Source organism: Oryctolagus cuniculus, chromosome 10, assembly GCF_964237555.1.
Source record: "Oryctolagus cuniculus chromosome 10, mOryCun1.1, whole genome shotgun sequence".
In the NCBI taxonomy this organism is placed as follows: domain Eukaryota; kingdom Metazoa; phylum Chordata; class Mammalia; order Lagomorpha; family Leporidae; genus Oryctolagus; species Oryctolagus cuniculus.
The window spans coordinates 98,191,717-98,216,948 of NC_091441.1; the positions used below are offsets into that span (position 1 = coordinate 98,191,717).

General features: G+C 46.6%; 1 protein-coding gene and 1 pseudogene across 16 annotated transcripts in view; one reads left to right on the forward strand and one right to left on the reverse strand.

The window, feature by feature from the left end:
- The window catches only part of DOCK3 (dedicator of cytokinesis 3), a 506,159-nt gene that overhangs the window by 23,959 nt on the left and 456,968 nt on the right, over positions 1 to 25,232 (reverse strand). For 14 of the 16 annotated variants that reach the window (XM_051852375.2, XM_051852373.2, XM_051852369.2 and 11 more), the window contains 9 exons: positions 21,811 to 21,896; positions 19,027 to 19,053; positions 18,799 to 18,894; positions 15,553 to 15,613; positions 14,968 to 15,061; positions 12,626 to 12,774; positions 6,685 to 6,771; positions 5,312 to 5,416; positions 1,037 to 1,178 (listed from right to left, as the gene is read on the reverse strand). In XM_051852375.2, the coding sequence (XP_051708335.1) occupies positions 1,037 to 1,178; positions 5,312 to 5,416; positions 6,685 to 6,771; positions 12,626 to 12,774; positions 14,968 to 15,061; positions 15,553 to 15,613; positions 18,799 to 18,894; positions 19,027 to 19,053; positions 21,811 to 21,896 (847 nt within the window). The remainder of the gene's footprint in view (positions 1 to 1,036; positions 1,179 to 5,311; positions 5,417 to 6,684; positions 6,772 to 12,625; positions 12,775 to 14,967; positions 15,062 to 15,552; positions 15,614 to 18,798; positions 18,895 to 19,026; positions 19,054 to 21,810; positions 21,897 to 25,232) is intronic. The other 2 variants (XM_008260712.4, XM_051852367.2) reach the window with 1 other exon arrangement.
- On the forward strand, positions 17,693 to 17,793 carry LOC127492571 (small nucleolar RNA U13; annotated as a pseudogene).

A 25,232-nucleotide genomic window follows, 5' to 3' on the forward strand; every position in this document is an offset into this window, starting at 1 on the left:
GGGGTGAGAGAAGGTTACAAGGTCCTGGGTTTGCCTCCCACTCCCTTGACATAAACTATATTTACTGCAAAACAACTTTTAATACTATTTGAAGTACTGGTGGAAAGAAAACAGCTTGGAGTCTGCTTGCCCTCCCCTCTCTGGAACAAGTTTGCCACAGTCTTAGTGGCTATGGTCATGGCGAGGGAGGGTGAAGGGCAGGCCCATATAAGCATTCAATTCCCATGTGCCAAGAAACCACAGGCACTTCTATTTCCTTCTGCTCCCTGCGTGTCTGGATCTCTGACGAAGACGAGGGGCAGTCACAGTGCACAAGGGAATGGAGCAGAACACAGCACAGGTGGTATCCCTGTGACAAGAGCCCTGGTCCATCCTGCACAGTGATTACTCCTGACTTGCTGGGCAGGCCCCTTATAGGGCAGGGAGGACTAAGCTGGGTAGCAGTCAGCCTGAGGGATAAAGGCTCCTCTGAAGTCTTTTTTTTTTTTTTTTTTTGACAGGCAGAGTGGACAGTGAGAGAGAGAGAGACAGAGAGAAAGGTCTTCCTTTGCCATTGGTTCACCCTCCAATGGCTGCCGCGGCCGGAGCACCGCGCTGATCTGAAGGCAGGAGCCAGGTGCTTATCCTGGTCTCCCATGGGGTGCAGGGCCCAAGGCCATCCTCCACTGCACTCCTGGGCCACAGCAGGGAGCTGGCTTGGAAGAGGGGCAACTGGGACAGAATCCGGCACCCCGACCAGGACTAGAACCCGGTGTGCCAGCGACGCAAGGCGGAGGATTAGCCTATTGAGCCATGGCGCCGGCCTCCATTGAAGTCTTGCTTAGGGGTACCCACAAGCCACCCATGGGTAAGTGCATGCCACTGTTTCCTCTGGGAGGCAGGAGTATCTTGCTAGGTGTGGATTCAGTGCTAAGAACGCACACAGGTTCAGGACTAGGGGTAACCTGGCCTGTGAAGGGGCCAGGGGCAGCTGACTGAGCGGGACTCACCTCCCAGGGCCCAGCCTCCCTCCCCCCAGTCAAGTGTCGAAAGATACACTGGGCATCGCACTGTAGGATGGCGTCGTCAGGATGGTTGGGGTGCTGCATGGCGACGGCCTGCGGGAACTCGCTGAGCATCCGCTGTTGGAAGGCCTCCAGCCTCTCGTAGTCATGGCCACGACACACGTATTCTTTGTTCTGCCACAAACATGAAAGCACACTCCATGCTTCATCTGAAGTCCCCCACCTTAACTTTGTAGTCAGTAGTTAATCATCCTACAAATATATCCCAGGAAGTCTTTTCTTCTTCTTCTTCTTCTTTTTTTTTTTAAGATTTATTTATTTATTTGAAAGAGTTACACACAGAGAGGAGAGGCAGACAGAGAGAGAGAATGGTCTTCCATCTGCTGGTTCACTCTCCAATTGGCTGCAACGGCCAAAGCTATGCTGATCTGAAGCCAGGAGTCAGGAGCTTCTTCTGGGTCTCCCACATGGGTGCAGGGGCCCAAGGACTTGGGCCACCTTCCACTGCTTTCCTAGGCCATAGCAGACAGCTGGATCGGAAGTGGAGCAGCTGGGATTCGAACTGGTGCCCACATGAGATGCCGGCACCACAGGCGGCAATCCTACCTGCTATGCAACAGTGTCAGCCCCAGGAAGTCTCTTTTGCACCAGGCCCTCAGGCATGGGGCATAATGCTGAGTCCCTGTCTTAAAGGGGATGACAGTCAAGGAGGAAGAGGGACAGATGGAGACAGAACTGCATTGTGGTATGCAGTCCTGGGGGTGATGTACAGGCTACAGGATGCTTAGATACCTTACCCACAAAGGGAAGCAAGGTGGGGGATAGAATTTTAGAAACATCTTGCTGGGGCTGGCGCTGTGGCGCAGCGTGTTAAAGCCCTGGCCTGAAGCACCAGCATCCCATATGGGTGCTGCTTCTCGTCCCAGCTGCTCCTCTTCTGATCCAGCTCTCTGCTGTGGCCTGGGAAAGCAGTAGAAGATGGCCCAAGTGCTTGGGTCCCTGCACCCACATGGGAGACCCAAAGGAAGCTCCTGGCTCCTGGCTTTTGATAGGAGTGAACCAGAGGATGGAAGACCTTTCTCTCTGTCTCTACCTCTCTCTGTAATTTTGTCTTTCAAATAAACAAAATAAATCTTAAAAAAAAAAAAAAGAAACATCTTGCTTAAAAAATAGTCCTGAAAGGCCCACACAGATTAGTCTAGTAGGGAGGAGTAGGAAAGGATAATGAAGTAGGTACAGTGACGACCAGGGCAACAACAGTCAAGACAAGAAAAGGAAAGGTTTGTGTGTGTGGACAACTTGTGAAATGGTGGCTGAAGACCCCAGCATGTTTTCAAGGGACAATTGCTATGGGAGCCACCAAAGAATTTGTAATAGGGGTGGGGTAACTAGGCATGTGCTTTTGAAGGATCACTTTTATCAGCTGTAAGAAACAGTCTAAACATTGCCTAACGCCCAGTAAGTATTCAGTGATGGTAAGCACCTTTGACAGTAAATTTCTTTGCAAATGTGTTAGCAGAACAAGTCAACATCACATTTTTTACAATCTTATGTTATATTATATTTGGTTTGTGTTAGGTCTTAGTTTTCTCTTTGTGGACAAGGCACTCCCCCCCACCCCCCCTCCCACCCCGCCCAGCCAAACCCCTGCTGTGTTGCTGACCCCACAGCGAGGTCAGGAGTGGAAGGCTGGTTTCCTTTGAAACCAACTAGGGACACAGTCTTCAGACTATCAGACCCATTTCACCAAAGAGGTGCCAGGCATTGGCAGCTCCTTCCCAACATGTCTTCAGAGGAAGAGAGAGGCCATACGGGCCAGCCATATGCTTCTCAGACAGGGATGATTACAGCCTTGATGGAAGACATCAAGCTGCTCAAAACAGATTTCTGTCGCCTTTTTAATTCTTCTCTTACTATGAGAGAACTCAGCTAAGGCTGGGCCGTGTGTCCAGATGAATCAGAAGGGCAATACCAGAGGGGAAGTCAAGGTCAGGAGGAAAAGGTTGGCCAGACTAACATCAAAGGACAGAGACATTTCTAAGTCTCTTACTTGATAAACAGAACCAGCAAAGAAAGTACAGCTGTCTGTCAGTACCCGCATAGGTTGAACCTAGGACCCCTGTGGACACCACAAACTGTAGATGCTCAAGTACCTTATATAAAATGGTGTAGTATTCATATACAATTTAGGTCATCCTCCTGTATATTTCACATCTTCTCTAGATTACTTATACTACCTAATACAATATAAATGCTTTATAAACAGTGGCTATACTAAATTATTTAGGGAATAATGACAAGAAAAATATCTGTACACGTTCAGTACAGACCTGTCTTTTCCTCGTATTTTCAATCTGCAGTTGGCTAACTGTATAAGAATTGATCTTTCATTTTCACTCAAGTATGGAAAACTCTCACCAGGGTCTGTTCACGGGTGAAATGAAGGGAAATACAAATCCCCCAAGAAGGGAGGGCTGAGTGTTTTCCGCTCTCCTTGAAGATCAGTAATCACATTTGTGAGGCAAGGCAGGCAGATGGTCCAGAGAAACCAAGCTGACAGAGCTAAAGTAATAAATGGACTGTGTTCATGGGTGGTGAAGGAGTAGAGGAAGACGGCACACAGTGCTGAGGCTTGCTGCTGGCCTCATATTTGTTCATTTAGGCAGGAGCCCCAACGTCCCCAGACAAGACAAAACAGGCTTTTACTTTGTCTTCACCATCTACAATCAAAAACAGCACTTCCATTGGGACTTATTCCATTTCCTACAGACGAACTCAGCAACTGAAGGAAGGAAAGGCTAGGAAAACTTGTATGCATGAATCACAGCCCACAGAGACTTGTCTCTATATGGAGACGGGGATGAATTGATGAGTAGCACTTCCTAACACCCTTTGCTATTCTCCTTTCTTTACAAGAGCCCTTGAAGCCACATCTGGACATTCAGTTTGTTACAGAACTTTCTGGAGATGCTTTTGGTTTCACTTCTTGAGTAATCCCTGCCACCTCTTTTGCTGACCTCCACCCCCTACTATTGTAAAATGAGGCATGCTGAAGGGGCAGCAACTAAGCTACTACCAAAGTGTCAGGGAGGGGGGTCACTACAAGTGAAGGTCCTCCTAAGAATGCTTCTCTGCTCACTCCCATTCTGTCACTAAGAATACTTCTCTGGAACAGAGTGGAGCCTTCTGGGGATCTCAACCAGGCAGGATGAACTTGCTGCCCTGTTGTTACCAGTTCCCACACAGATCATTTTTCCTTTTAGCCTAAAATGATTACTGTCCAGGAAAAGCGCAAGTTGACCCATCTTACATTTGAAACGCGATTATCCTGGGCTTTGTTGCTAGCAGACTGAATTTTGTTTTTAGGGTATGAAGTCCAGTAGACTAAAGCAACTTCTCCAGTAAGACAGGATCCCAAACATATCAGTGCTATGAACAAACCTATGAACTTTCTTAGCTGCTCACTGAGATTTGTGGATACTGAACTTTAATGAGATACTGGAATCTGGAACAATCAGAGCTGGTCTTAGCTTTAGCTCCAGGGCCTATTCATCTGGACAGTTTCGTTTAGGTCATCTGAGAACAACAAATCTCTGGGGAATAGCCTGCAAGCCCAGGCTGACTACTCATGGGGCTCATGGGTTATATAGAATAAATTAGAAAATAACAATTGCTCAACAATGCCAGCAAGTCTATACGCAGTCATCTCTTCCACACTGCTTACATTCCACCCAGCCTTCTGGAATGCTGTTGTCATCCTGGATCAGAGAACTGGCTGCTAGAAGAAGCCTTCCATATCTAGGCTTAATGCTTGGCAGCTCTTGCAGGGCCCTGGGGAACTAAGTGGACTGTCTCCCTAGTGTTCTCAAACTGCAGTTCTCCATCCTGGCTGTGCTAGCTCCAGTGCAGCCAAGAGGGGAGAACCCCATCCTAGCTGAGAGACTCCAGGAAGCTAGGCTACTGCTAAGGTCAGGGCTGCCCAGTGCCCTGCTGGCAGAGAGGAGTGGAATGGGAGGTCCAGGCATTAAAGGCAGAAGCAGGAAGTTACCTATGGGCAATTCCTACAGGCTGGATACTCCCTAAAGGAACTTTGTTGATTTGGTAGGAAAACCACATTCACTCATTTGTGGTAGTTACAGAATAAGACAGTAGACTAAAACAGAGTCTGGAGCTGTTAGCTAAAAGCCTTTTGTTGACTAGTTAGTTTTTTGGAAAGAAGTATTCAGTAGAACAGACAAAAAAGTACAAGTTTTAAGTGAATTATGTATATAAAGTACAAGTGCTTGTGACCCTCTGAATGGACTCACCCGAAGGAAGAAAGGAAACTTCCTGCCGTAGAAGCCAACACGAAAGAACTCAGGCTCCAGGCGCTGCTGCTCCATAATGTTGTCATAGTAGCTGGCCTCCATTTTCTGTGAACCAGAAAAATAACTGCCTTCAGGGTGGCTTAACTGCTTCTTGTGCCAGAGCAAATTCTCCTAGGCAACTCAATCTGGGTAAGGATGAAGTGAGTCCCTAGCCATGGCTAGCTTCTCTCCATGGAGTTGCATCATGCCAGAAGAAGTCCTTCTCCACAGCTGTCTGATGGTGGGCTGGGGACAGGCTTACTCTCTGCAGCCCCTGCAGTTGCCCTCAATGTTCTTCCAGGGGATATATCTGTCCCATGGAGACATGGGCTTCCTGCATGTGAGGGACACACATTTTATTACCTTTTATACCCAGGGTTCTGGTTTTAACTGACACTCACTCCACGGGTTGATCCCTTACTTAGAGCTGCAATTCTTAGTGCCATTTCATCAAGTACAATTCATCCACTCTTGTTTGTCAATCACCTGATTAAAGATGCTAACAACCATAGTGAGGAAGGATCAGCTGCAAGCATCATTGGCACTGGTTTCAGCTTATATATTAAACTTGGAAAGGTAATCAATACATGTGGTGTCTGTCATTACCAAGTTGGTAAGCATTTTAGTTTTGGCCCACCCAGCTTTGCATTCGAAAAAAAGGACTGATTTTTCTGGCAAGATGGCTCTGATGTATTCAGTCAAGCCAGCCTGCTTAGGGAGCAGTGACTTTTAAGAACCAGTCAAGGGCTGCTGGTAAAGGACCATACCAAAGCCCCAATCTAGATCAAGGAACAAAGGAGACAAAGGTACCATTAAGACGAGGGTGCGGGGAAGATGAGATGAGACTGCTGGCCTCTTTTAGCTGAGGAAATCAACTGCTACTTTGGTTCAGAACTCAGGACCAGAAAGCAGGAAACATTTGGTGCAGACTCTGAATATTTTGCTTCAAGAAGGGAGTAAGAACAGGTACTTAAAAGTGACTACAAGCCAAAGTGGGGAAAACTCTTAACAAAGCTTTTAGAGAAAGAATCCTTAAACAAACCAGCATTAAACAAAACTATGAGGTTGAATTGCCACTTCCCCTTTGGAACTCCCATCCTATTCTGCCTATGCTGGCTTCTCCCCTCCCCAGGCACCAGCGGCCCCTGGGGTCCAGATTGTACAATCATTTGTCAGGTATGTGTTTTGGTTCCTCAGTCAGAATACAAGTGTCATGCTTCTGTACAGCAATAAATTAAATGTTGGGCACCTGGTGAATGTTCACTAGAATTGATGCCCAGAGGGTCCTGGGCACCTCTAGTTAGGGCTGGGGTCAGGAAAGGGGCCAAGCTCACCCGAATCCAGCTGAGGCTCTGATAGTCGTAGAGGCTCTCATACTGACATGCCAGCTCCCTGCACAGTGGGATCCCAAACTCCCAGCTCTGCATCAGAAATAGGAACAGGATTTCAGCACCTCAGGCAATCCCAGAATGGCCCATACGTACATCAAACATATCGGAGGTTACAACAAAAGACTTCCTGTAGCTTCAACTCATATGTCACAAAGAACATATGCCTCCAGCACACAGCTTGGTGGCTTTCTAGCCCAAGCAAGGTTTTTGGGTCTCTGCTCAAATGTCTTCACCTCCAAGAGGCCTTCCTCAACTACCTTGTCAAGGACAAGTACATCCCTGTCCATTGCTGGTTTTTTTTTTTTTTTTTTTTGGTGAACAGAAGTCTTTTTTTTTTTTTTTAGATCCATTTATTTATTTGAAAGTCAGAGTTACGCAGAGAGAGGAGAGGCAGAGAAAGAGAGAGAGAGAGAGAGAGAGAGAGAGGGAGGTCTTTCACCCGCTGGTTCACTCAATTGACTGCAAGGGCCAGAGCTGTACCGATACAAAGCCAAGAACCAGGGGCTTCTTCTGGGTCTCCCACTCAGGCACAGGTACTTTCCCAGGGTATAGCAAAAAAGATGCATTGGAAGTGGAACAGTGGGGACTTGAACTGGTGCCCGTATGGGATGCCGGCACTGCGGGTGACAGTCTTACTTGCTACACCACAGCGCTGGCCCCTCCATTACTGTTTGTTCCTCTGAAGCTGTCCAATTAAAAACATTTTTTTGACAGGCAGAGTGGACAGTGAGAGAGAGAGAGACAGAGAGAAACGTCTTCCTTTTGCTGTTGGTTCACCCTCCAATGGCCACCGCAGCTGGCGCACTGTGGCCGGCGCACTGCGCTGATCCGATGGCAGGAGCCAAGTACTTCTCCTGGTCTCCCATGGGGTGCAGGGCCCAAGGACTTGGGCCATCCTCCACTGCACTCCCTGGCCACAGCAGAGAGCTGGCCTGGAAGAGGGGCAACTGGGACAGAATCTGGCGCCCCGACCGGGACTAGAACCCGGTGTGCCGGCGCCGCAAGGCGGAGGATTAGCCTAGTGAGCTGCGGCGCTGGCCTAAAAACATTTTTTTTTTAAGATTTATTTACCAGCCGGCACCGCAGCTCACTTGGCTAATCTTCCGCCTGCGGTGCTGGCATCCCGGGTTCTAGTCCCGGTTGGGGCGCTGGGTACTAGTCCTGGTTGCTCCTCTTCCAGTCCAGCTCTTTGCTGTAGCCCGGGAAGGCAGTGGAGGATGGCCCAAGTGCTTGGGCCCTGCACCTGCATGGGAGACCAGGAGGAAGCACCTGGCTCCTGGCTTCAGATCAGCGCAGCGTGCTGGCTGCAGCGTGCCAGTCGGAGCGGCCATTTGAAGGGTGAACCAATGGAAAAGAAAGACCTTTCTCTCTGTCTCTCTCTCTCACTGTTTAACTCTGCCTGTCAAAAAAAAATATTTATTTACCTATTTGAAAGACAGAGTTACACAGAGAAAGGAGAGGCAGAGAGAGAGAGAGAGAGAGAGAGAGAGAGGTCTTCCATCCGATGGTTCACTCCCCAGTCGGCCACAATGGCTGGAGCTGTACCGATCCAAAGCCAGGAGCCAGGAGCTTCTTCCAGGTCTCCCATGTGGGCTCAGGGGCCTAAGGACTTGGGCCATCCTCCACTGCCTTTCCAGGCCATAGCAGAGAGCTGGATTGGAAGTGGAGCCAGGTCTCAAACTGGCGCCCATCCCATATGGGATGCCGGCTCTTCAGGCCAGGGTGTTAACCCGCTGTGCCACAGCGCTGGCCCCCTAATTAAAAATTTTAAAATCGGGGTCAGCTCTGCGGCGTCATGGGTAAAGATACTGCCTGCAGTGTCAGCATCCCATATGGGTTCTGGTTCGAATCCCAGCTGCTTATTTTTTTTGACAGGTAGAGTTACAGACAGTGAGAGAGAGAGAGAGAGAGAGAGAGAGAAAGGTCTTCCTTTCTTTTGTTCACTCCCCAAATGGCCACTATGGCTGGTGCTGTGCCGATCCGAAGCCAAGAGCCAGGTGCTTCTTCCTGGTTTCCCATGTGGGTGCAGGGGCCCAAGCACTTGGACCATCCTCCACTGCCCTCCCGGGCCACAGCAGAGAGCTGGACTGGAAGAGGAGCAATCGGGATTAGAACCTGGCGCCATGGGCAGAGGATTGACCAAGTGAGCCACAGCACCAGCCCTACTCTACTTCTGATATAGCTCTCTGCTATGGCCTGGGAAAGCAGTAGAAGATGGCCCAAGTCTTTGGACTCCTGCACCCGTGTGGGAGACCCAGAAGATGCTCCTGGCTCCTGGATTTGGATAGGCCCAGCTCTGGCCATTGCGGCCATTTGGGGAGTGAACCAGTGGATGGAAGATCTCTCTCTGTCTCTCCCTCTGCCTCTCTGTAACTCTTTCAAATAAATAAATAAATCTTTAAAAAAATTTTAAATAAGTTTTTTCTTTGTTAGAGCGAGTGAGAGAAAACACTTCCATTCATTGATTTATTGCCCAAGTATATACAATGGCAGGGGTCTGGGCTTGAAGCTGGGAGTTAGGAATACAATCCAGGTCTCCTTTGTGAACCATCACTGTCACCTCCCCAAGTCTGCACTGGTAGGAAGCTAGAGTCAGGAGTCAGATTCAGGAAGTAAATCTCACTACTCCAGTGTGGGATACTAGCATCTTAACCACTTGGCAAAATGCCTGTTCCCTGAAGTTATATTACTTAAAAAAGAAATATTAGGGCTGGCGTTGTGGTGCTGTGGATTAAGTAGCTGTCTGCAATGCTAGAATCCTATATGGGTGCTGGTTCAAGTCCTAGCTGGTCTACTTCTGATCCAGCTCTCTGCTAATGCACCCGGGAAAGCAGTGGAAGATGGCTCAAGTCTTTGGGTCCCTGCATCTAAGTGGGAGACCTAGATGGAGTTCCAATCTCCTAGTTTTGCCCTGGCCCAACCCTGGCCATTGTGGCCATTTGGGGAGTGAATCTGCGGATAAAAGATTTTCTCTCTCTTTCTGTCACTCTAACTCTCCTTTTCAAATAAATAAACAAATCTTTTAAAAATTTTGCTCTTCTTGTATTAACCTTGATTAGATGATAATCTGCATGAAGCTAGAAATCCTGTTTATATACTTCATTCTCAAAGCCTAGAACAATGCTAAGCATATACTTGGTATTTATTTAATGAGTTAATGAAAGAAACATGGACCTTTAAATTAAGATCATTTAAGCTAAGAAAGAAATATGGAAACTAAGAAGGTGGGCACCCAGGGACTTGGTGCTGGGTCTGAAAATTTCCTTTGAGGGAAGTTTTGAACCTTAAGTTAGGATTCAGCTGATCCTTGTCTAGTGGGTTCCCAGGCTACCACTATGGAGTGACCCATTATCATGACAGATGTATCCCACAGGTGCCTGAGGAAAGCTGCAGTGGCCTTCACTAACAGGCACTATTGTCTATTTCCTCCTTTTATTTTACTTTTTTTAAAAAACATGTATTTGTTTCTATTTGAAAGAGTTACAGAGGGAAAGACAGAGAGGGATCTTCCATCCACTGGTTCGCTCCTCAAATGACCACAATGGCTGGGGCTAGGCCAAGTGGAAGCAAGGAGCCAGGAGCTTCTTCTGGGTCTCTCACATGGGTGGCAGGGGCCCAAGTACTTGGGCCTTCTTCCTGTGCTTTTCCCAGGCCATTAGCAGGTAGCTGGATTGGAAGTGGAGGAACCTGGATACAAACTGGCACCCATGTGGCATGTTACATTCCAGGTGGCAGCTTTACCCACTATCCCATAATGTTGACCCCTTTCTTTTCCTTTTTTTTTTTTTTTTGTGACAGGCAGAGTGGACAATGAGAGAGAGAGAGACAGAGAGAAAGGTCTTCCTTTTGCCGTTGGTTCACCCTCCAATGGCCGCCGCGGCCGGCGCGCTGCGGCCGGCACACCGCGCTGATCCGATGGCAGGAGCCAGGAGCCAGGTGCTTTTCCTGGTCTCCCATGGGGTGCAGGGCCCAAGCACCTGGGCCATCCTCCACTGCACTCCCTGGCCACAGCAGAGGGCTGGCCTGGAAGAGGGGCAACCGGGACAGAATCCGGCGCCCCGACCGGGACTAGAACCCGGTGTGCCGGCGCCGCTAGGCGGAGGATTAGCCTAGTGAGCCGCGGCGCCGGCCTTCTTTTCCTTTTAATACAGAGTTTTCTTTCTGCTGGATAGACTGGGAGTCATTGGTGTGCCTGATGTTTACTTAGTACTAATTAAACATTTTAACACAGGAATTTTCAAACATATAGAACAGTAGAGAGCATGTAAGAATTGGATCTGGATAAATCTCCACTCCATGCTGATGAACGCTCACACCATGCTTGTGCTGTTTGGTGGGCTTTCTGGGCATCCAGTCAGCTAGATGCCAGAAAGACAGGTCTAAAATTGTGCCAATGAGGGGCCCTAGGTCAGGCCTTTACTAGCAGCAAAGTAGGCTCAGGCCTAGGACTGTGGATCAGTTACATGGGCTGGCTGACACCGAGTACAGACCTTCCTTGCGGGCCAGGTTATAGAGAACTGTGGTTTTGAAATGGTTTCTTACTTACTGGTGCATTCTCTTCAAGGGTAAATGTTTTCTCAGTGGATATTTTAACAAAGCAGTCTCATGTTATGCAAAATGAATAACGCTTCTGATTTATGGGCAAAAATCATTCATGTTTAAATATTTCTTTTTAATGATGAAAAAACTCATTAAAAAACCCTCCAATTTCTATTTATTTGAGTAAGGGGCTCAGCAACTACAGTTCTTTGAATGATCCTACTTCCATTTTTTTCACCTTAAATGATTTTTTTTTTTTTTTTGGACAGGCAGAGTGGACAGTGAGAGAGAGAGAGACAGAGAAAGGCCTTCCTTTGCCGTTGGTTCACCCTCCAATGGCTGCCGCGGCCAGCGCGCTGTGGCCGGCGCACTGCGCTGATCCGATGGCAGGAGCCAGGTGCTTCTCCTGGTCTCCCATGGGGTGCAGGGCCCAAGCACTTGGGCCATCCTCCACTGCACTCCCGGGCCACAGCAGAGAGATGACCTGGAAGAGGGGCAACCGGGACAGAATCCGGCGCCCCGACCGGACTAGAACCCGGTATGCTGGCACCGCAAGGCGGAGGATTAGCCTAGTGAGCCGCGGCGCCGGCTGATTTATTTTTTATTTATTTGAAAGGGTTACACCGCCCCCACTACTTCAATTTTTCAAAATATGGTCAAAGCTGAGTTATGAGAGAATGGCTTCAGCAAGTTATATACCCAGCCTTCCAGTCATTGCAAGGGCCACACTCAATGGTCAGTGGTCATAGGGCACCACTCAGAGCTCTCCCAGAGATGGGAGGAGGGTGGTCAGGAAGCCCCTAGAAAGACTGAACCAGCACTGACAATGCTGCCAACCCCATAGAATCAAGGTTGATGAAGAGTAACCTCAATACAAGGAGGCCAGGCTGTGTAGTAGGGAAGGGAAATCCAAGATAAGAAATGTACCAGTACAAGGTGGTACAGGCCTCCTTTGGCCATGAATAAAATCTGTTCAGTTTTACCCACCCCTCAAATTTTCTATGGCAGCAGAATAGAAAGCCACATCAATTCTTTAAGTAGATCTGATAAATTCAAATGGAGTTCCAGTAGTCTCTGCTGTAGGAGCATTAGCATTTACAGACTGCAAAGCTGGTATATGGGGTTTTCTCATACACCTGCAACCTGGAAAAGACTGCCTTCCAAGCCACAGAACTTAGCTATTTTGTTCTCCAGAGAAAATAAACCTGATATGCACAAGGGTACCCACCCACTGACCACCCTACTCACTACCCTGTGCAGTTGCTACCAACCCTATAGTGTCAAGATGTCATGTGTGCATTACAGCAAAAGCTGAAGGCTAAAAGGCTTGCCTAATGACACCTACCTTGCCTTTGTTGAAGTAGTGGATGATCTTCCGGCACAGTCCCTCTTTCCGCTGCCATTCTGTCTGAGATGGGTAGTGGAGGAATTCCCGCAGTGGTCGGTCCTCCCACTGCAGCAGCTCACAGTAGAGGAGCAGAGTGAATGCAGCCTCTGTGGGGGGATAGGCAGCTTCCTCTCAGGGCCCAGGAGTAGCCTGGTACCAGGGGACTGTGCTGAACACATGCCAGGACAAGGCAAGTGCAGCTCGGGTCAGGAATACTGGATATCAAAGATTAGGCAGTAAGATTGCCTAGCAAACCAACAACCCTCGTCCATGGCATTGAAGGAGTCAAAGATCCTCGTAGACACCTTCCTCCCATGGCCTGGTCACCTGCTTAGGGCTCCAGATAAAAAATAAAAAATGGCTCAGCAAGCAGAGTTTGTGCACAGACTGCCTTGCTTTGGGAGACACTGACATGTCAGACAGAGTTCTTAGGTACCTTTTTGTTCAACTGATACAACTTCCCTTCCAACTTTCTCAGAAATGGCACTTGGGATAAGCACTGACCGAAGCTTCCCTCAGCCCTCCCTTAGCTACTCTCGTCATCTTCAGCTCCATTTTCTGTCCTCAGCATGGCCCTGGGAAAGACCCTTTCTCTTCATCTCTTAAGTTTCTAATAAGATCAAATTGTATTGTTGTTGGGCCTGGAGCAGAGGCTCCATTCCTGGAGGAAACTAAACTGGTACTGAACTCTGAATGGAGGCCTAGCAACACTTTACTTGTGGAACAGTTAAGAGAAGGTGATGCAAAAACACAGTTAAGTAGTGTGGCTCCCTGAATGCCAGGAGATAAGTCACACTGAGGGGCAGCCACTGCTCAGGATCCTCATTACAGAGTGCTCTCTTCCTTTTGGTCACTTTAGTGGGAACCTCCTACTGGCAAGCTAATTTGTTCTAGCTTCTGCCTGGCTTTCAAGGCCCTACTCAAACCTGTTACCCATGACTATGAAGAATCTCATTTCTAATCATTTTGTGCCCCGCTTTTTGTTTCATCCAGGCTTGTCTGTGCAGTTCTCTAGGGTCCTCATCCTGGCTTGTCTGTGACCTTGCCACTGGAACCTCTTGGGCAGGGATACACACTCCTTGTGGGATCTGAATCTGGGAAACTTTTTCCCTCAGACGACAGAGGAGCCTTTTCTCTCTGTGGCACTCACGACCTTCCTTTGGAATTTTGGAAATAATGTAAAATATTGTTTTCCCTGTCCGTATTCTTTGCAGATACTGGAGCCACCAAAGACAAGGCTTAACTCTTTTCTCTATCCAAATCCCTGACTCAGCCTCTCAGTCATGGCCCAGACCTCCTAAGCTTTAGCAAATGCCTCTACAGATAAATAGAGCTTATCAAAGTCTTTTTCTTCTCTACTCTCTCAAATGATTGTTGGCATCATAGGTGTGCAAGTGGCTACAGAGAATGGCAGATCCAGCTCAGTCACTTTAGATTTAATTCTTGTCAAGTTGTACTATCATTAGAGGTACCATGTATGCCAAACCCTCCATAATATCTACAGATAAAGATGGCAGATTCTCTGTTTCTGCCAATCTATCCAGTTCTAGTCATAGCTGCAAATTAAGATAGCTTGAATTTCCTGTTAGGTCACACAAATTCAAGTCCTGTACCCTAAGGGCCAAGAAATAGTACCTGGTCATCACAGCCAAGAAGATGTGTGTTTTGGGTGAACTATGGCACAAAGTGATTAGAAAGAACACACATGCATCACACATATACTCTCTTGATTCAGTGTGGCTCTCAGTAAACTGAGTATGACACGCATTCTGAAATGTTTTAAAATTTGTTCTGGATAGAAAGGCCTTAGTAATGGATTAAACTATAGATACATGAAAGAGCCCCTGACTGGCCTGTCAAGAAGTCAGATGAACTCTGTACATTCTAAACTGGGAGCTCAATGTGGGGCTGCTGTGCAGTGATAAGGGAAGAGTCTAGATTTCAAGGTGGACCTGTCAGTGAGTTCTGGAAGTCCAAGGGTAAGGGGGATATTCCTTTCTAGTGCTATCACTTGACTCTGGATTTGAAGGCCCTAAGAAAAGCTCTGTTCATGAGGACAGGACACTTTAAAACCTGATGCACCAGAATTTGGGGGTCACCCTTAAGGTCTCAGAGGGGTGGACAGTGGAGGACATGGCATGAAGGCACAAGAGAAAGTTCTTCTGCTTGCTCTGTACCACATGCCACAAGGGAGCTGGGGGAAAGGCCCCAACACTCTGCTGAGAGCTGACAGGCACCCCTATCTGGAGACTTCCTCTGCTACCTAAGGGCAGATGCAGCTCTCATTTCTCCTCACTCACCTGTGTAGTTTTCAGCCTGCAAATGCATATCACAAAGCTTATGGATATAGCGGATATACATCTCTTCTTTGTTAATCTCAGATTTGTAGAAGTTCTTTAAGGGAGAAAAGGAAACACAAATAAATATGAGAGCATCTGCCACATGGGGAGGCCATACCTGAGCTCCAGGTAGCCAGCCAAAGCCCTGGATGTGTTGGGTAGGAGGGGGAGGGTGGACTCTGGAGGCAACCAGTACCAGAAAGACAGGGCCAGCCAGAAAGGACTGTTGGAGTGAAAATACAGGCAGGTATATCATGGCTCTGAGTAGTGTGAAAGTGGAAGGGCAGATTGAGGATCAAGGCAGGTTGTGAATCAGGGTAGCTCAGGATTGGCAGGGCATTGGCAAGAAGCCAGGCTAGAGTTCTGCCCAAAGAAAAGCTCATATCAGTCCTTTCCCAATTGGAAATATTGCTGGTGAGGATCAGGCCTCCGAGATACAAGTAAGAGTTGATGTCCTGCCTCAAACCCTTATTGCACACATAAATTGTAGAAGGTCAAGTAAATCACAGTATAGGTCAGAAACTATCCCAATAGGCAGACTCTCACCATCAGGTTAACAGTGCAGCCAATCTTCTTATTCTCTGTTTCTTCTCCTTTCATGCAGTCCCTGGAAAGGAGAGCACAGATGAACACCAATGACATGAAGTGGCGCCCTGGGACAATACACAGAACTGCAGTGTCACTGATGTTAGTATAGACAAACTCCAGTTTAGGATGCCCTACAGCAGGGAGTGCTTTCAGAGATGAGGACTGTACTGTGTGCTCTGAGTGTTGGACTCAAAGATCCATGTTCAACTGGCCCTGTTTTGGAGGCAGAGTACAGAGCCAGATGCTGTATCAGGGCATTAACTGACACCTATCATTGTCTTTGGCATAGAAGGGTGTGTCATAAAATGGAAAGCCAAACCCTCAAGTTCCCAAGGAACTTCCCTCAAGGAAGGCACAGAGTTCTCCCTAAATGGCAGGTTTCATTTTCTGGGAAAGCGTTCAGCAGAAGCCAAGACTCTCTGCTCCAGGAATCTAGATACAGGATCCTATGACCACAGCAATGATGGCATAGCTGGCATGCTCACCATCCAAGTGGCATTTCTCCCTGTAGGCTCCTTCCTGTGCACTAGTCTTTGGAACCATCTCTCACTGGGAGTAGCAGGTCTAGTTCTTTCTTATTCACAGACAGCTTCAGCCAGGGCTGGGCTATATTTGTCCCCAGTAGGGTCTGGGTATTGGAGGGGATCATGGCTGGCCTGTGAGAAACAGGACAATAGGTATACTGAGCCTGGATCCTTACCAAGGGAGAGGAGGCTAGCCTAAGCCAAGCTCCTCTGGGAAGAGCCAAAGGCCCAGCACAATGAGATGAAGGAGAAAGAGAACCAGACTGGTGAATCTCATAAGAAGTGTCCTATTCACAGTCAGTCAGAGTCTAGTCTTTTCACTGTGTCTCCTTCCATGGGACTCCATACTGTTTTGGAGAAGATCTAGTTTCTTTTCTTATCTTTGTTTGTTTGACAGATAAGAGTTAGACAGTGAGAGACAGAGAGACAGAGAGAAAGGTCTTCCTTCCGTTGGTTCACCCCCCAAATGGGCACTACCGCCAGCGCTGTGCCAATCTGAAGCTAGGAGCCAGGTGCTTCCTCCTGGTTTCCCATGTGGGTGCAGGAACCCAAGCACTTGCGCCATTCTCCACTGCCTTCTTGGGCCACAGCAGAGAGCTGGACTGGAAGAGGAGCAACCGGGACTAGAATCCGGTGCCCATATGGGATGCCGGCGCCGCAGGCGGAGGATTAACCAAGTGAGCCACGGCACCAGCCCCGAAGATCTAGTTTCTTGTGCTTTTGTGTGTTAGCAGCTGTGGGGGAAAGCTGCAGGTTTGTTCGAGGACTAGTAGGGTCAGGGTGGACAGTGTCTTGGTTTTGTTTCAGGGACAGGGACAGGACCCAGTGAGGAGCAGCACAGCTAGGAATGAGAAACCCTGAGTCTAGTCTCTGAGCCTTTTGATGGCCATCTGACAAAAAGAGTTCTCTCTGCTTCTCCCTGAAACAAAACCAAGACATACTCTTCACTCTGACCCTACTAGCAAATAGTTGATAACAATGACGTAGGTCTCTAAAATCTGACATGGAAGGTTTGGGATTCACATAAAAGTTAAAGACACTAACACAAAAGTTGAAGAAGTACTCCTCTGATTGTCATTTTTTGCTAAAATAAAATTTAGTCTCATATTTAGGATGAGACTGTGGAATGCAATCTATTGATTATTTCTATAATCAATATATGTATTTCTATACTTCCAACAAGTATTTCTTAACAGCTCTCATGGAACTAAATAAAGATTTCCTTTATTCCTGCATGGCTTTCTCAGCAAGTCCATCTCATCAATCATCATTTACTGTGCACCTGCCAGGGGTTAGCTCACATACAGGGTTCAGAAGATAAGGACAAGCTCCTATATTCAAGGAGCTAGCTCTCTTCTGTCAAGTGAGGCAAAAATGTGATAAATGGTCATCATCCAGCCAATTATGCTCCTGACTTGGTAAAGCCTCCTTAATGGTAGGTGCAGGGGAGGCTGAGGACCTGATGCAAACAAGAGTCCTCTGCTATAAAAGGGGTCCCCAGAAAGCCAGCTTTGATGTTGTAAGGCTCAGAAAGAATGAGCCAAAGCTTTCAAAAGTACAGCTGTATGATAGAAAGGGGCTTGTTCTAAGCATGATGATTGGGTTGATCACACGGCTGTGTGAGATGTGCCTCCCTCTAAACCTTGTTACGACGCCTCACATGACCCGTCCAACATGAAAAAAAAAAAAAGAAAAGAAAAAAAAGAGAAAGGGGTGTGTTTGAGGTGTAAGCACACTGCTCAGGAACTGTGCTCTGGACACCTGGGTCTTCTGTACAGCAACACCTTTTACTCTACTTTAGCAGTGATTGGAAGTGGCCCAAATGCCTTCATTTCCTGATGCATGGGTTGAATATGTGCCTCCTTAGTGTCTGTACACTTTACAACACAGAGGAGACAACTATTGCTGGGAGCTGGTTTTTATTTATCATTCTTCAGTACCTTTCTCTAGGCTTCCAAAACGTACTCTTTGCAGAAAGAATAATTAAACTTAAGTGGGAGTTTTATTGTTACTCTTAGAATAATTTAAAAGTCATATGACTGAGAAGACAAGCTTTCGTGAAAAATCTCTAATTCCACATGGATTCTGAAGACTGAACAAACGTAACATAAAGATCTCTGTGCTCACAGGTGCTTTTCTCTAATCTGCTCATGGCCAGGAACAGGGAACAGAAATAAACTGACTTCAGGAAAGAATTAGGCATGGAAAAGTGAAAACACCAATCCTTGGAAAAGCCAACTGAAAGTCCTCCTGGGTTATACTTCTGTGACATTTCCATGCTCAGCTGCCATGCAGATGCACTAAATATCATCTAGTTTCCTTCCTTACTCTGGAGATGGCTTTCCTCTTCCTGAACTGCTATGCCCATTCTCCCGAGCCTTGACTTTTCTGGTTGGAAAGCCAGATGGCTGAATGTCCCCAGGATGCTTCCTAGGGATGCATGTGCCAATATCTTAGGACATGGAGTACAGCAGTCTTAGAAAGCCTTAGCCTTCCCTGGGAGAAGGCTCTCTCTCTTTTCTTGTTCTTGGTCATCTTAATGACTAGTGAGGACATCCAACAACAGAACAGTTTTCCTTAAGAAAGGCACATCATCTGTTTTAGTCAGGGAATGCCCTTGCTGGAAAGAGAATCCTGACCAGTGAAGATGAAGATGTCAGGTAGGTGTCTGAGAAAATACCTGTAGTCGAGAAGGCGTTCCATGAGGCGGGTGACTGAGGTCACAAAGGAAATGCCAGTTTCACGCCATGTTTCCTGTTCAACCTTTTCCAGTAGGCTATGGGTAGAGGGGAAGAGAGAAAAAACCCCATAATTTGTGAGCCTTTCCTGGACACAACAATGAGGTCTGAGAGCCCTTGGGGACTGTGATGGGTCTGGAGACAGCAGACTTACCACACTACAGTCTTACCTGGGGTAGGGCCCAAACAGCTGGGTTCTACTCCATGCAGCAGAAAGTAAAGACAAGGAGGTTACTGAACTGACAGCAACAAACACATCTCCCATTTCCCTGTACAAGCTGCTATGGAAACCACTGAGGCAGAGTTGAGGAAGCAGTTAAAAGCTTCAGACTCCTTATGTGTATGTCCTGAAGTCTGTTCTGAAGATGCAGCTGTGTAGAGCCCACCGAGGGATAAGCCTGGTTTTGCCAGACAGCTGACTGCTCCTATCACTACCCAGAGCCACCCTCAACAAACATGCAAACTAATCTTTTTAAGTAAACCAAGAGAAAGATTCCCACCAGCCTGAGGGTGAGTGACTATATCCAGGAGCTGTACCTAGCCATCCCCACTGGCAGGGATGCTCCTGAGACCTTTGGAGAGCTTCTGGCTTCTCTAAAAATCCAGGCTTCTGAGACCCTCTGCTATGCTATAGGTGGACAATGAACTAAATTCTTTGTGCTTGCTCTAGTAATGAGCCCAGATCCAAATCTCACTCCACACAACTTACTCCTGAACACTTTATGTACTGTTTCTTGATCTTTAAGGTCATGAGAGTCAGCTGGAGAGAGACAGGCCTAGTTGAGTGCCCTGAACTAGGGACTCAAACCGACAGCAGGGCTGCTGCTGATACTACTGCTATGACAACAACTGTCACCATGCACAAGCAAGCTCCTGGGCCAGGGCTTCTGTGAAAGAGGCTTCCCATGTGACTTATGCGCTTAGACAGAAGGCAAGACCAGGTAAGACCACTGACCCTGGCCTTCATGTAGTGTGGATAAAGCCACTGTACAAGCATTTTTCAAACTGTATTCTAAAGAACTCTGCTATACTAAATGCCTGGCAGAGGTGTTCTTTGAGCCTACATCATGGGAAACCTTCATTTTGGAGATTTTTCACACCCTCTTGCACATTAAAGGCTTTGAGAAGTCCTACAAAAAAAATAAGCTTGTTCAATTTTGCTTAATTGAATCTATTCTAAACTAATTAGCTCATAATTCACTTAAAATTTAAAAAGTTTTATTTAATCATTTATTTGAGAGGTGGAGGGAATGAGAGGTGAGAGAGGGAGGGGGAGAGAGAAAGACACATGCACACACAGAGGGAAAGAGAGAGAGGGAGTGAGGGAGGAGAGGGAGGGAGAGGGAGAGAGGGGGAGAGGGGAAGAGAGGGAGGGAGACCATACAAAAAAGGCACTTTCATCCCCAAATGCCTGCAAGGCCTGGGACAGGGCCTACAGGAACCATGAAGGCAAGACAGATCTGTTATGAGGTTCCAGGAATTCTCAGTTACTTTAGCCATCACTGCTGCCTCCCAGGGTCTACATTAACAGGAAGCTGGGATCAGGAGTTGGAGCTGGGAACTACACTCTGGTACTGTGATGTGAGATGAGGCCATCTTAACCCCTAGGCTGAACAACCACCCTTCACTTTTTTAAGGCATACCTACAAACATCTTCCTAAAGCACAAATTGGGAAATCAGAAGAGTTTATGAATAATATTTGGTCATATAAATAGTAATTGTGGGTTATTTTTGAACTTCTTTTGCAGTAAAATCATTTGTTAGTGGTCAAGGGAGAGATTTCTCTGCCTTGTTTCAATTAGAGGCATTTTCAGCTAAAATACATATACTGAACGATAGATTCATTTTCACAAATTGTAATTATTTAAATTTCAATAAGTTTACATTTTATCTCATAACTCATCAAGGAATAAAATGGGCATGATATAGCAGAGAGATTCTCCCCTCTTGACACCGGAAGATCTGGATCTTTCTTCCAAAGCTGCTTCTTACTGGTCACGTTACTGAGGGCTCACAAGCACTTCCCTGTGCCCAATTTCATCATCTCAAGAGTGGGAAGGAGGATGATCTTCACCCTGCCCACCCCACAGATGTTTTGTGAGTATAAAACAAGAAGTGTTAATACATGTTGTACACACTGAAGTTCTAAGCAAACACACAGAAAAAATGAATTAAAGGTTTGTTTTGTTTTCAAAGTGATACTAAAAGAAACAAAAACTCTCAGAGCTAGAAATGACGAGTGAGATGGGATGGTACTCCAGAGTTGTAAATGTCTATGCTTTGATTTTTTTAGGAAGACAAAACAGCAACATCACTCTCTGCTTGGGAGGCAACAGTTCCCTTGAAGTCCTCCTCTGGTCGTAGCCCCATGGCAAGTCCTGGAAGGTCTCCCTACTTTCATAAGCTCAAGAAAGAAATCATGGAATGGTGGAGTTGGGAGAACCTCAATATCATTTAGCACAATCACCTCAGTTCACAAAAGGGGAAACAGTCCTGGAGAGGAGATGACTTGTTCAAGAGCTTCCTGTAATGTTTTTCAAGCTGGCTGTAATATCTTACCAAGCAGGGAAAATACAGGAAAATCTTTCAAAGGAAGATTTGTTTTCCCTCCCAGAAATCCTAGCTCTAGGCCCAAAACTGATTGTGTCCCATCAGCTATTTCTGACTGGATGCAGTGCTTGCTATGAAGACACAAGATGATCCTCTGTCAGCAAATCTAGGAGCTCACTGATTACTCGTCTCCACTTTTTCAGATGACTATTGTTACGTCTGAGAGAGCTTGCTTTCTTGTTGACAGAGGTAAGTGTTACTACCAGCAGCAACAACCTGGATCTCTCTTGATACCCAAATTCTGAAGCCTGCGCAGTGCAGTCTTCACTTCTATCCTTGGTTGGCACCCTTCACCCACCTCCCCAACCCTAAATGTGGGATGCCTGGGGCTGAAGCAGCTTACAGCAGGCCGAAGAGCTCCCTGTAGCTCTCGTCACCTTTCCCTTCCGACACCATGCTGTCCAGCTTGTCAATCAGCTCAGCCTCCACCTAGAAGGAAGCAGAAACATTGTCAACCTGAGCTGACCTCAGATGAAGAATCAGAAATCCAGTTCCCATCACAGGTGAGGATGGTAGAAAACTGCTTCTTGATTTTGATCTTGTTTCAAAAATGTGCCAGGGAAGACAGGATCTCATTTATAGCACCAAGAAACAATACCATCTCCCCCAATCAAGAAGGCATCTCACTCTCCTGGTTTAAAGAAGATAGGGTATTTAAATGTCTCAAGTACTCTTTTCTCAATCTAAGGACAAAAGGCAAGGATTTTCTTTTTCTTAAAGATTTATTAATTTACTTGAAAGTCAGAATTACACACGGGGTGGGGGGGTTCCATCTGCTGGTTCACTCCCCAATTGGCCGCAACAGCTGGAGCTGAACTGATCTGAAGCCAGGAGCCACGAGCTTCTTCCGAGTCTCCCATGTGGGTGCAAGGGCCCAAGGACTTGGGCCATCTTCTACTGCTTTCCCAGGCCATAGCAGAGAGCTGGATTGGAAGTGCAGCGTCCGGGTCTCGAACCGGCACCCATATGGGATGCCGGTGCTTCAGGCCAGGGTGTTAACCTGCTGTGCCACAGTGGCGGCCCAAGGCAAGGATTTTCTGGAGAGAAAATTATTTTGGCTCCAAAACAGGCCTTTGTCAAGCATTTTTCTTTCTTAAAAATATCCATTCAAAAGAACATGTATGTGTAAAACACACATGTTAGAACTTCACCTTAAATCCAGCTAGTCAAAAAGCAAGTTTGCTAGGTGGGGACTGGTCCTCACTTCAGGATAATAGTTTCTGCCATTTGTGTTCACATGATCTGACACCCTTGGGGCTGCTATCCCTTCCACTGCCCTATTATTGGCCCCCTTGCATTTATTATTTATACTTAAATCATTAGGAAAAACATCAGTTTCTATTCCAGATCTGCAAGGCACAAAGCAGTGTTTGGTCACTTATCTAACAGGCATCACCAACCTTCCTCTGAGATGAGAAATTAGTTATAAATGATGTGAGATAAAAATTTTAACCTTTCATTAGACCTTTTTATAGAAACCTTTTATTTAATGCATATAAATTTCGTAAGCACAACTTGAGGAATACAGTGATTCTCCCCACCATACCTGCCCTCCCATCCCCACTCCCACCTCCTCCCTATCCCATTTCTGGTCCCATTCTCCATCAAGATTCACTTTCAATTAACTTTAGTAATTATCTTATTTTATCTGAAGTGAAAGACAGAGTTACAGAGAGGTAGAGACAGAGAGAAAGAGAGGTCTTCCATCCGCTGGTTCACTCCCCAGATGGCTGCAATGGCCGGAGCTGCACCAGTCTGAAGCCAGGAGCCAGGAGCTTCTTCCAGGTCTCCCACGTGGGTGCAGGGGCCCAAGGACTCAGGCCATCTTCTACTACTTTCCCAGGCCATAGCAGAGAGCTGGACTGGAAGATGAGCAGCCGGGACTTAGAACCGGTGTGGGATGCCAGTGTTTCAGGCCAGGGCCTTAACCCACTGTGCCACAGCGCCAGCCCTTTTTCAATTAATTTTTTTTTTGACAGGCAGAGTGGACAGTGAGAGAGAGAGACAGAGAGAAAGGTCTTCCTTTTGCCGTTGGTTCACCCTCCAATGGCCGCCGCGGCCAGCGTGCTGCGCTGATCCGATGGCAGGAGCCAGGAGCCAGGTGCTTTTCCAGGTCTCCCATGGGGTGCAGGGCCCAAGCACCTGGGCCATCCTCCACTGCACTCCCGAGCCACAGCAGAGAGCTGGCCTGGAAGAGGGGCAACCGGGACAGAATCCGGCGCCCCAACCGGGACTAGAACCCGGTGTGCCGGCGCCGCTAGGCAGAGGATTTCCTCTTTTGAAAAATGTCTCTTTAAGCCCTTTGCCCATTGATTAACTGGGTTGTTTGTTTCGTTGTTGTGGAATTTCTTGATCTCTTTGTAGATTCTGGTTATTAATCCTTTATCAGTTGCATAGTTTGCAAATAATTTCTCCCATTCTGTTAGTTGCTTCTTCACTTTTCTGTTTCTTTTGCAGTACAGAAACTTCTCAATTTCATGTAATCCCATTTGCTAATTTTGGCTTTGTCTGTGTCTCTGGAGTTTTTTTTTTTTTTTTCCCAGGAACTCTTTGCCTGTGCCAATGTCTTGCAGGGTCTTCCCAATACTCTCTAATAATCTGATGGTATCAGGTTGTAGATATAGGTCTTTAATCCATTTTGAATGGATTTTTGTATAAGGTGTAAGGTGGGGGTCCTGCTTAATACTTCTGCATGTGGAAATCCAGTTTCCCCAGCACCATTTGTTGAAGAGACTGTCCTTACTCCACGGATTGGTTTTAGCTCCTTGATCAAATATAAGTTGGTTGTAGATGTTTGGATTGGTTTCTGGTGTTTCTATTCTGTTCTATTGGTCTATCCATCTGTTTTTGTACCAGTATAGGCTGTTTTGATTATAACTGCCTTGCAGTATGTCTTGAAATCCGGTATTGTGATGCCTCTAGCTTTGTTTTTGTTGTATAAGACTGCTTTAGCTATTCGAGGTCTCCTGTGCCTCCATATGAATTTCAGCACTATTTTTTCTAGATCTGAAAATGTACTTGGTATTTTGACTGGTATCACATTGAATCTGTAAATTGCTTTTGGAAGAATGGACATATTAATTCTTCCAATCCATGAACATGGAAGATTTTTCCACTTTTTTGTATCTTCTTCTATTTCTTTCTTTAATGTTTTGTAATTCTCATCGCAGAGATCTTTGACATTGTTGGTTAAATTTATACCAAAGTATTCAATTTGCTTTTGTAGCTATTGTGAATGGGATTGATCTTGGAAGTCCTTTCTCAGCCATAGCACTGTCTGTGTATACAAAGGTTGTTGATTTTTGTGTACTGACTTTATACTGCCACTTTACCAACTCTTCTATGAGTTCCAATAGTTCCTTGGTGGAGTCTTTTGTATCCCCTATATACACAGAATTATGTCATCTGCAAATAGGGATAGTTTGACTTCCCCTTTCCCAATCTCAATCCCTTTGATTTCTTTTTCTTGCCTAATGGATCTGGCTAAAACTTCCAGGACTATACTGGACAGCAATGGTGAGAGTGGGCATCATTGTCTGGTTCCAAATCTCAGTGGGAATGCTTCCAACTTTTCCCCATTCTATAGGATGCTGGCCATGAGTTTGTCATAAACTGCCTTAGTTGAGTTGAGGACTGTTGCTTCTAAACCCAATTTAATTAGAGTTTTCATCATGAAAGGGTGTTATATTTTATCAAATGCTTTCTCTGCATCTATTGAGATAATCGTATGGTTTTTGTTCTTCAGTTTGTTAATGTGATACATCA